Source organism: Typopeltis vanoorti, chromosome 7 (assembly GCF_054136105.1).
Source record: "Typopeltis vanoorti isolate ZY-2024b chromosome 7, IOZ_Tvanoo_1.0, whole genome shotgun sequence".
Taxonomy (NCBI): domain Eukaryota; kingdom Metazoa; phylum Arthropoda; class Arachnida; order Uropygi; family Thelyphonidae; genus Typopeltis; species Typopeltis vanoorti.
Genome location: NC_143555.1, coordinates 134,744,402 through 134,756,622, shown reverse-complemented (window position 1 = coordinate 134,756,622; position 12,221 = coordinate 134,744,402). Strand labels below are relative to the sequence as shown.

The window sequence follows — 12,221 nt, the reverse complement described above, 5'->3', positions numbered from 1 at the left end:
GTCAAACAGGAAGAACTGTGAACATCCGCATCAACGAACACAAAAGATACGTCCAGAGTTATCATTATGGCAGCCGGGCCTAGCAGACTATGCTCTGGATACCCCTGCACACAGGATCAACTGGAAAAACACAAAAGTACTACACAGAAGCCCTTATAAGTCGGAGAGATTGTTCTTAGAGGCGACAGAAGCCCTGAAACACACTCCAAATCTCAACAAATATGGCTGTATTAACTTGCCTAAGATCTGGGAGACGGTCATCCCAAGAAAAAACTAGTATGCCTCTTTTCTTTTTTTTTTGTAGGACTCTAGACTTATGTGATAGTTTTTTTTTTTTCAGATAGAGGGCGCCAAAAAAATCAAGACTCTAGTCTTTGTGTTGCTGCTACAATTTTGTTTAACCAGTCTGCTGATTACACTATGTTGTCATAGTCTTGCGTATTGTAACAAACTGTGTTTTCGTGCTCTGAAGATGCTGGTTATAACACCAGCGAAATATCAGCAATAAGTTAATAAATTGATTATTTACTTAGTTTCTGTGTTCTAATATATACCGTAAAAAAAAAAAAATAAACAACATGTTCGACGAACACATAAGTGTGTCCACATGTATCCTCAACACTTTTACTCTCTTTTTCCTCGTATCCAGTGATGAGTTTTGGAAATTTTAACAAAGGGTTCGCATCGTCGAGCAAAAAAAAGCCGTATTTCACACAAAAACTTTTATTAATACAGTTTGTGTACACAAATTCCAATCAAAAAGAATGAGAGGACAATCGATCTCTAATTTAACAAAGGCTATCATTTGTAAACAAATATTTCATGATCTAAACATGGAATATTTGCACTCAATCACCTGTGTTAATTTATCTTAAATAAGAAAAACATTTTTTAACTATCAAAGTATAATAAGAATGAAATCTTTTATTATCTTTCATAAAACATTTGATTGGCTACCAGAAGGGAGAAGGGTAAAGATAGCGCATGCGCTCATTTAATTTCAAACTTGGGCGCATTCGTTATAGAGGAGTTGAAACAATAATTCCAAATAATCTATACACACTGCCGAATAGATGAAATTTTGTTAGGTTACCGTATGAGTTTGTCGCCTAATATGTTTCAAAAAAAATTTTTTTTTCAAAAAAATAAAAAAGTAAACAAGAACAAGGGGCTCGCAAATTTGAGAAGAATTTAACAAAGGGCTCGCGCGAGTCCCTTATAGCTCACCACTGCTCATATCCATCGCTTCAATCACTCTGCACATTTCTCCTCCGGGAAAACAGACCTTCTCATTCTCCATACCTCTATTATCTGAATCTTCAATCACATGATATCGAATCATTCGTTACCACATTCAAATGGCCATCTTTCCTTCCGTTCTTCAGTCTTTCATGCATATCTGCAATTCTTCTATTTATTTACTTTCATTTTGCATGCGCTTTGTCTCTTGCCTTTGTGTGTGTGTGTGTGTGTGTGTGTGTGTGTGTGTGTGTGTGTGTGTGTGTGTGTGTGTGTGTGTGTGTGTGTGTGTGTGTGTGTGTGTGTGTGTGTGTGTGTGTGTGTGTGTGTGTGTGTGTGTGTGTGTGTGTGTGTGTGTGTGTGTGTGTGTGTGTGTGTGTGTGTGTGTGTGTGTGTGTGTGTGTGTGTGTGTGTGTGTAAAATAATTCTTGATGAATATACAAAACAGTCTTAATTTAGTGAAATTATCGTCAAAAAGAAAAAAAGGAAAAAAGAAAAGTGAAAACAATAGTACCACAACAGGAAATCGACTTTGGGAACCTGCAAAAGAAATGCATTGTAAACTCATTGATGATTATAATTGAATCTAGCACTATGCAAGAAAATATCATTTCAGCAAGACTAGTCCAACACCTGTTGCTTGCTTTCATTTGAGAAATAAGTTGCTATTTTTATTAAATGATTCAACTTTAATTCCTTATTGATGTTTTCACCTGCTTTATGATGTTTTAAAATGTTATAATGAAGCTGCAACGTTTTCAGCCGAAACGTTTATTTGCTACATGCAAGGTCGTATTTAAACACAGGCACACGAAGCTCTAGCTGGAGCTTTGAAAACGTGTGGCCTAAGGGCCAAAAACAATGTGGGAGGGCCACAGAGCACTCTAGAGCCTCTGTGAAAATGCAATTGCAGCCCTGGTAGATAAACACGACAGATATCCACATCAAGCATTAAGCTACTCAATAATCATCTAGGAAACAGGTGAAGGAAGCAAATTTCTTTTTCAAATAATCACTGAACGCTTTCTTTTTGGCACTACAACAGTAATTGCCTTAAAAATAGACAAATAAAATTACATTATAAATTATTATATTATACCAATTATAACATTTGCGAATTAAATTATCGCGTATAGTATATACGTAATAAATAATAAAAACTACAGGTATTTCATACACAAAAATCCTGTTATATGTATCTGCTATTGGCACAAACTGAGTTAAAACCATGTAAAACGAAATTGATTTAAAAATAGCACTGCTATAAAATACGTTTTCTTTTGAAAGGTTTGTGTAGCCCTCTGGAAGTGGTTTTCGATCCCTAGCGCTAGGCCACCAAAAGAAAGCAGGTTTCAATTCGAATCTAGTCACCGACCAGAGGAACATTTTGTTACTCGTTCTTCGACCGGTTCCCGAGTTAATAGCTCTCTGGAAAGGGAAATGCTGTTTTTTAATCTCAAACTCGGTTTTTATCACAATAACAAACATCCATTCCCTTGGCGGGCATGGATGTTTGTGATTGTCCTTCTGACCAATTACCATATGCACAGCAGTGATCTGTGTCCTGGTGCAGTATGACATTTGATGTCTTTGGCAAAAAAATGTTAGTCATGGTATAAAACAGCTTCTCCTACTCCCTATTGGGAACAAAAGGAGTTAATGAAATTTATTTATATAATATAATGTGAGAAGAAATGCTGCAACCTGCATTCCATCAACCCTTCTTCATGGTCACTTTCAGGAAGAAGAGAATGATATTCATCAATTTAGAAAATTATTATCGTTGCTGTTGTTGTAGTCTGACCTCTATGAAATCACAATACTCATCGTTGGAAGTCTCACTCTCACAAATGCATTTCATGAACTGCGCCTTGAATGCATTCAAGTTTCTTCTCACTTCCTTGCTCGTACCCTTCTTACACAGCTTCCAGGGATGGTCTCTTGCTCTTTCCAACTCTACAAAAATCCTCCTTCACGTTAATCTAGTGAAAAGTAACAGTCCGCTCACAATGAAGACTCTTCATCACTCTTGCAAGAAGCTGCAAACTGCATTCCACACCCATGTTCTATTGCATGAATGAATCTCATGGGCAATTAAGTATATCTCAGATACAATTAATCATTCTGATACCTAAAAAAAAAAAAATACGGGCATCTCAGCAATGTACGAAAAATATCCGAATGCAAAATTCTTCAAAAGAAAAACTAGAAAACACATAAAACTTTCACAAAAATTTTTTTTGCTTGATCTTTTATTCAAGTATATACAGACAAATCTTGCACGATGAGTATTTTGCATTATGACAACTGTCACTCCAGGTCTGGATACGCATCCAAAGGGAGTGTGATTTGCATTTTGATCTAAAATGAGTATCCTCTATATACAAGTAATTTTGTCGTGAAGTTGCTTACACTTGGTAATGGATTAAACAAGTATGCAATTTCGTGGCAAGTTTGATTTAATTTGTAACCAAGTTAAAAAAAAAATTCTAAATAAAAAAAAGGATAGAAATCTGGCTAATTCTGGGCGTATGCGATTTTACTTTTTGCTCATTTTCTTGACTTTCTACCGCAGCAACATATTGTCGCTTGGTTGTCATATATTTTGTAGGCAATTACGCTTTATTGTTTAATTTTGTGAAAGTATACTGTGCTTGCAATATTTATCATGGCTAAACATCATCCTGATTTGATTTTTTGTAGGAAGCAAGCTGGAGTCGGTAGGAAGCTATCATATATCCTTTGTTGATTATATATATAATCAACAATATTTGTGTATTATTTTATTTAAACAGTACTTGACAAAAAGAATAATAAAGTTGTATTATTGTTTTCATCTTTATTCGCGAAATCAATCCATGCCTGGAAAGGCGGGCGGCAATTAGCGTTGGTTAGAACTTTACTGGTTAATTTTGGCTGCAATATTCGCAGATTATCAGTTAAATGACATTCAAACAGGGAAAGGAAACTCAGATAAGTAAGAGTCAACAAGGGAATCGTCAAAAAGACCTATTATGGACTTATATCTGAACGTTACAAAGAGTCAAATGGCCAAAAAGTCAGTATAGGTAATATAAGGCAATCGTTGTGAGAGTTTAACATCTTGAAACGCTGGTTTCTATCCAACTTAATAAAATTAAACTGGGTAAATATTTGAAAACAACATTTGACAACTCAAGTGATAGTGTTATAGGTGACTTGGTATCATTAAAGGATAAGGAGTCAGACTTGCCAAATGAGTATAGTCATTTAATCAACATTCAAGCGGCCTTTATCTGGTTACTGAAGGTTAACTGTCAGGTATGCACATACCAATGTATTGTCCCTTTCAGTTTCTGATTCTTCAGCTAATTCTCACCTACCAATTAAAATTTTGGGTAGTGATGACAACAATCCTTTCATCAATTCAGATGAATGTGTGCTTCTTACCAGTGTGTTGTCCCATTCAGTTTCTGATGCTACAGTTAATTCTCACCTGGCAGTCAAAATCTTGGGTAGTGATGCCATCAATCCTTTATTTTCTAGTTTTGATATGTCATCTGAGTCAACCATTTATTCTGTGGTTGCTAGGGATGTCAATCCAGATTACTTAACATCTTTATCATCTTGTGTGTCTATGGTATCACCTCTTGAATCTGATGTCGATGTAGAAACGAAAGATTATGTAATCCATTTCACATCTTCTAATGTATCAACTGTTTTGCCTGTATTAATTGACTCGTATAAACACCGAAGTGTTAGTGTAATATATGATGATACATCTGGTTTGTCTAATGTAAAGGATGGTAGAGTAATTAAAGTGTGTTATCCAGGGTCAAAGATTAAGGATATAACCGAGGCTGTGAAATTGCAGAAAGATAGAGCGAGTGATATTATTGCAGTTATAGGGATGAATGATCTAGGTAGCAAAAGATTTTCTGTGAGACAGGATTTGAAGGATTTAATGATAGCAATGAATGCAAAGAGCGAGAGTGGAAATATCATGATTGTGCTACCAATAGTACTAAGGTCATTAATCGCTGTGAATTTGGGATTAATTGTTTGCAGAAAATTAACAGTATACAGACTGGACTAATTCACACACAGAGATTATGGGAGGAAGGGAGTATTGCAGTTTATGTATACTAATGCTTGAAGTATTTGGAATAAGTGTGAAGAATGTTTGTCATTTCTTAGTACAACTTGGCCGAAAATTATTGGCATTAGTGATTACAACTTGGCAAAAAATTATAGGCATTAGTGATTACAACTTGGCCAAAAATTATAGGAATTGGTGAGACTTGGTTAACTAAGAATGATATAGTTATAGGGATTGAATGTAAGGGATACAGTATTTTCAGGCAGGACAGAATGGGGGGAGGAGGGTTTTACTAATGAAAGATGAAATGTTAAAGACAATAAAGGTAGAAGTACCTCAAGGTGACAGGTATGTAGAGGACAGTTTATTTGAGGCTGTTTGGTGTGAGATAGAGATCAACAAGGTGAAATATGTAATTGGTTGTTGCTATAATCCAAGGGTATAAGGAAGAATGTAGATAGTATGTGTTGTCAAATTAGCACGATGCATGAAGGTCGAGTAATTATTATGGGGGATTTTAACTCTGGGGACATAGATTGGGAGAAGGAATGGTCATAAGGAACAAAGGAAATGGAGTTTATACAGTTGTTAAGAGATAACTACCTGAGACAGCATGTAATGGAAGGGACAAGAGATTCTAGAGTATTAGATCTGGTCATAACATCGGAGAACATATCAATAAATAATTTAGTTACACTGTCTCCACTTGGGGAAAGCGATCATGTGGTCTTGACCAAGGAGATTGTAAGATGTGCTGAATATTCTGTTTAGAAGGGGTATATGTGGAATTACAAGGCTGGTGATTATGACAAGCTGAGAAGTCGGCTTTCATCAGTGCTCTATGGCATGAGAATTTGAAGGGGAGAGATGTTGATGGTGCGTGGGAGATTATCAAGGAGTATTTAAAGAAAGCTGTATCAGATTGTATTCCCAGAGTCAGAAGGAGAAATCAAGTAGGAGTAAGATGGATGAATAATATTAAGCAGGAGTTGCAGATAAAGAAAAGGTTGTAGAGGAAGTATAAAGAAAAAGGTGATGAGCATTCCCATCAGCAGTACAAGGTACAGGCAAATAGAGTAACCTGTATGGTAAGGAAAGCCAAAGCTAATTATGAGAGGAAGCTAGCTGATGAATCCAAAAGAAACCCTAAGAAGTTCTTTTGCTATGTGGCAAGTAAAAGGAAGAATAACCATGAAAAGATTACTTTTAAGTGTTGATGGTAGGAAAATTACAGAAGCATATCAAATAGTTGAGTTGCTTAGTGATCATTTTGCAAAAGTGTGCCATCTTGATTGTGATAGTGCAGTGTCAAATGTGTCATTGACTGATGAGTCTAGAGATACATGAAATAGAGGTGCTTAATATATTACAGAACCTTAATGCTAACACTACCATTGGCTTAGATGGTATATTGGCCCATGTGGTACAAGAATGTGCAAGTGAATTGCACCTCCTCTAACCAGACTGTTTAATTTAAGCCTCAGTTCTGGTACAGTACCAATAGAGTGGAAAGAGAGAAAAATAATTCCACTGTACAAGGGAGGCTCCAAGACTGAGGTTGCAAATTATAGACCAATCAATATATCTGGAGTAGTGGTTAAGGTTTTGGAGAATTTGGTAAAAATTAGAATTCAGAACTGGGTGGACAGCAATATGATACTTTATAAGGTGCAACATGGTTTTGTGTAACGTAGGTCTTGCCTCAGTAACTTGCTTACTTTTTATAATAAAGTAACAGTAGAGTTGGATAAAGGAAATCCTTACTCAGTGATACTGCTGGACTTTGCAAAGGCATTTGACAAGATTCCACACGGAACTCTGTTGCATAAATTAGAGCAAATGGGTATGGATCTGAAGCTGGTGATTTGGATTAGAGGATGGCTGGTGGAGAGATATGAAAGAGTGGTTTACAGAGGAGCTGAGTCCAGGAGAAGGCAAGTGACTAATGGTGTACCTCAAGGCTCATTGCTTGGTCCTCAATTGTTTAATTTGTACATCAATGATATTGGGATTACTTTGAAAGGAAATATCCACTTTTTGCTGATGATGCAAAATTAGGAAGAGCGATAGTCAATTCAGATGACGTAGATATCTTGCAGGATGACCTAAATAGGCTGATGGTATGGACTAAAGTAAATGGCTGTTGGTGATGCACTTCGGGAGGATGAGATCACATGCCCTTTACTATATTAACGGAACTGAATTGCAAGAAGGTGATGAGGCAAGGGACTTGGGAGTTATTGTGGACAAAGTACTTAAGTTTAAATGGTATATTGCAAAGATTGCCAAAACATTACATCAAATTACATGGTTGTTGAAGAACACACTAACAAGCAGGGATAAGGAAGTTATTCTTCCACTTTATAAGGCATTAATAAGACCCTATTTGGACTATTGTGCACAGATCTGGTCACCTGGATTTCTTGGTGATGAAGAAATGGTGAGAGGATTCAGAGGCAAGTTACAAAGATTGTTGCAGGTGTGTGGGATGTTCTCTATGAGGATAGATTGAAGATGTGTGGACTCCAAAAACTAGCTAATAGACGTAGGAGAGGAGATATGATAGAAGCATATAAATTATTAAAAGGATTTTACAGGATTGACACTGATGACATTTTTAATATCAGTGCAGTAAGGGAGAGAACGAGGGGCCATCCCGGCCATGAGTGATTTTGTGGAGCGATGAGGCTCACTTTTGCCTGAATAGAACTGTGAATATCCACAAATGCTGTGTATGGTCTATGCAAAGCCGGCATGTGGTTAGCAAGGGACCAGGTTTTTTTACTTGGAGAGTTGTGAAGGGGTGGAATGCGTTGCCAGAGGTGGTTATGAATGCTTCGTCTGTGAATGAATTTAAGGAGAAGTATGATTGGTATTGTGTAAATAATGGTTAGTGTATCAATGTGGGGTCTCCTGCGATGACTCTTGATTCCATGGAGATACTGTAAGAATAATAATAATGAGCACAGAGAATGGATTGATCTGAGCAAGTAAGAAGTGATATAGAAGAGCAGAGGAGTAAGGAAGGAGAAATTGGAGTGGTGCTTACCAGTGTGGACGTGGGTAGCATGGGTGTAGAGAATGAGAGAACAAGTGTGCCAGACAGATATTCAAATTCGGTGGATAGGGGAACATAGTGTGAGGAAGTTGACAAACTAATCTGATGGGGGTGGGTGGGTTTGAAGATGGTTCCAGGATGGCTTGAAGAAGTTATGTTTAATATCAGTGCAACGTTTTATAGATCCAGAAATTAAGTGTTATGTTTGTATATATATAATACGAATACTAAAAAGTATCAAAAATAAGGGGACAAAATTGTCACATTCAATTCATTAACCTAAAAATTATTGGAATAAGTGAGAAGTGGTTGGATGAGGATGACATCCTGACAGGAATAGCCATGGTCGGATATGATGTTTTGTTGATAATAGAAAAGGAGTTATGCCCGCACAAGGGAGAATTACTGGTAGTTTCGAGGAGGGAGCATGGCACAAGATAGAGGTGAATAGAATGAAATACTTGGTTTGGTGTTGCTGTAGATCTGGTAAGGTGGAGGGTAGTGACCATGAATTGTATAAGCAAATAGGAAAAGGGTGAATTTAATTCTTTCAATATAAATTGCAACGATGAGATAGCAACTGGAAGTAAAGAAAATGAATTTCTCAAGTTTTTAAGGGACAGCTATCTCAGGCAGTATGTAACGTGTAGATTAATTTATTATGATCTTGGATTTGATCATCTTATCAGAGGACATTATAAATAAGGTGACAAATCTCTTTTTGGTTGGTGTAGAGTGACCATAAGTGATTGCCAGCCATGTGAGGATATGTATAAACTCAGGTTTTTCATCCCACAGAGCAGACCATATGAATCCCCCTCACACACACAGTTAACAGATATAATATTATTATTTACATTCATTTCCATGGAGTCTGGAAATTCATTGTGGGAGATCCAAATCAACCATCATACACACAAATCCTATCATACCTCTCCTTGAATCCATTCACCATCAGGAAACTCGCAACCAAATCATTTAATCCAACACATCAGGTGTTGGATTAACTGATTGGCTTCAAGTCAGTAAGTGAGTTAGGCAAGGATGCCTGCTTTCTCCTCACCTGTTTAGTATCTATACTGAGGACATCATGCATGTAGCATTGGATGAGCTTAAGACAACAATTAGGATACGTGGTAGATTGATCACTAATCTGAGGTACACTAGTGGCCAAAATTGTGGAAACCTTTTGGAAAAAGTGTATTTCTGAGGTTTGATGGCTCATAACACCACTTTTTTTTTTTTTTTGAGTAATACCATCAAGTTATATATCAATGGAAAGATAATTTAATCAAGAATGTTAATGCAATAACTTTTATGAAGGATTTTTTATTAGAACAGCAGTTATAAAGAAGAAAAGTGAAACACATAGAAAAAATGAAATATACAAAAATTCTCACAACGTGAGTTAATACTTAGTTGGGTAACCTTTAGCGTTAATTACGGCCTTACAACGCCTTCCCATGGAGTGAACCAAGTTTTTAGTTCTGCAGCTGTTATAATGTGAAACCAAGATTGAATTATTGCTTCTATTAATTGGGTTTTATTGGTGGGTTTCTTCTGATTAACAAGTTTCTTTAGTCGGCTCCATAGATTTTCGATTGGGTTAAGGTCTGGGCTATTCCCAGGCCATTCCTGGAGTCGAATATGATTATCTTGAAACCACTTTTTGCACACAGCAGCAACATGACATGGAGCTGAATCCTGTTGAAATATACAGTAAATGCTTCATTATCTTGGAAAAGATCACGTGCAGAAGGCTGCAGTTTGGGCTCAAGTATTTCATTTATGTATTTTTGGGCATTTATATTCCCATTAATCACGCAAATTCTGCCCACACCTTTTGATGTCGTACAACCCCAGATCATAACACTAAGTGGATGTTTCATGGTAGGTGTCATGCAATCAGGATACAAATCTTCTCAGATTCTTCTCCGATTAGTTATTTTATGCCATCACTACCAAACCGAGATTTTGGTCTCATCACTCCAAATAAGACTGTCCTATTGTTCCGCTGTCCAGTTAACATGGGTTTTAGCCCAGTTTAATCTTTTCAACCTTTGTTTGAGAGATAAAAATGGCTTTTTTTTTTCATGGAATTCTAGCATTTAGACCAAATTCCTGCAGTCTGCACCAAACAGTCCTTGCACTCAACTTCACATTGTATCGCACCATTTCATCTTGTGTACACCCAGATGATTTTCTTCTGTCACATAGGCACAGTCTCTCAATTCTTCTATCATCACTTGTTGTTGTACACCTTTTCCTGCCTTTACCAGTCTGGTTTTATAGTGACTGAGTCTCCTTATACCTATTCAAAAATTTAGAAATGCCACCTTTGGTTAAGTTTCCACCAGTTTTTCTTCTAATTTCTTCATAACTGTAGCCTTGTTCACTTAATAGTACTATTTTACGTCGCTTTCTGGGTGACCAGTCAACTCTTTGCCCCATTTCTTTAATTTTATTATTTTACAAACTCACTAAATGAAAGAACACAAAAAAAAACCCAACTAACTTGATAGCAATCACATAACACACTAACAAATGTCCTCCCCTCAGCTCCAATACATGACATCAATAGCTGAATCCTACTGTGACCTTATTGGCCCATTGCCAAAACAAGATGACACCTGATTGGCTCTCTAAACACTCATGCTCATTGGTTACATTCAAATGAAGGAAAGCTACTTCATATCAACCTAAGCAAGTTATGCTTCTTTTTTCTGGTTATTTGGCTATAACTTTTCATAGAATACAGCTAATTGAACAAACTTTGTTACATTACATTCTTGATTAAATTATCTGTCCATTGATATATAATTTTATGGTATTACACAAAAAAAAGTGGTGTCATGAGCCTCAAAAATACACTTTTTTCCAAAAGGTTTCTACAATTTTGGCCACTACTGTATGTTGTTAACACTACTCCATTGTAATGACAAGGAAGAACTAGGACAAATCCTTGACAATTAATGAGATCAGTAAGAACAGAAGACTTCAGTTTAATCCTAGCAAGACAAAGATTATAGTTCTCAAAAGGAAATACAGACAGAGAAGTTCCTGAGAAATAAGTATATCTTAATGTAGAAAGAATTGAGGAATGTCAGCAAGTTCAAGTACCTGGGATTCATTATTAATGTGAAGAATTGCTGTTCAGGAGACATCAGAAGAAGACTAGGAATGGCTAAAACAGCAATCAGAGAGTTGTCAAAAATCTAGAAGAATGGATCTATCTCTAAGAACAAAGTTGAGAATTTTGGATACAGTTGTTCTTAAAATATAGCAACTTATGGATGTGAGGCTTGGAATCTAAAGAAGTCTGTTAGGAAAAGGACAGTTGCTTTTGAGATTGAGGATATCATATACTGAAAGGCAGTCAAATGGATCAGAAGTGTAAGGCTCCTTAAAGATATTAAGAGCAGAATACTGAAATACTTTGGTCACATTGAAAGATGACTTCTCAAAACAGTCATAGAAGATAGTTCCTGGAAAAAGAGGAAGGGGCAGACCTTCAATAAGATGGATTGATGGTGTGTCTGGAGCGACTGATCTCCAAAGAGTTGAAGCTTCCAGAAAAGCATATATGACAGGACTATGCAGAACATTATCAAGGAAAGCAGTGAACATATGGCATCTGATGTCCAATGAGTAGATGGAATTTATATGAATCATTCTCCTAACAAATATGGTTACATTAATCGGTTAAAAATTTGGGAAAGAAACGGTGATTTTAAGATCACCTCCTACTTAACTGTAATAATTCTTTTATTCAACATTGGAGGACACCAAATTAGGACTTTAGGTCTTATGTCTGTTACAGTTTGAATTATTTCATTTGCTATTGTC

General features: G+C 36.5%; 1 protein-coding gene across 1 annotated transcript in view; it reads left to right on the top strand.

Annotated features, from left to right (window-relative positions):
• Positions 1 to 3,846: 3,846 nt before the first annotated feature.
• Positions 3,847 to 12,221, top strand: part of Phf5a (PHD finger protein 5a) — a 33,636-nt gene continuing 25,261 nt past the window's right edge. The window contains exon 1 of the mRNA XM_090396149.1: positions 3,847 to 3,959. Within this exon, the coding sequence (XP_090252275.1) occupies positions 3,908 to 3,959 (52 nt within the window). The 5' untranslated portion in view covers positions 3,847 to 3,907. The remainder of the gene's footprint in view (positions 3,960 to 12,221) is intronic.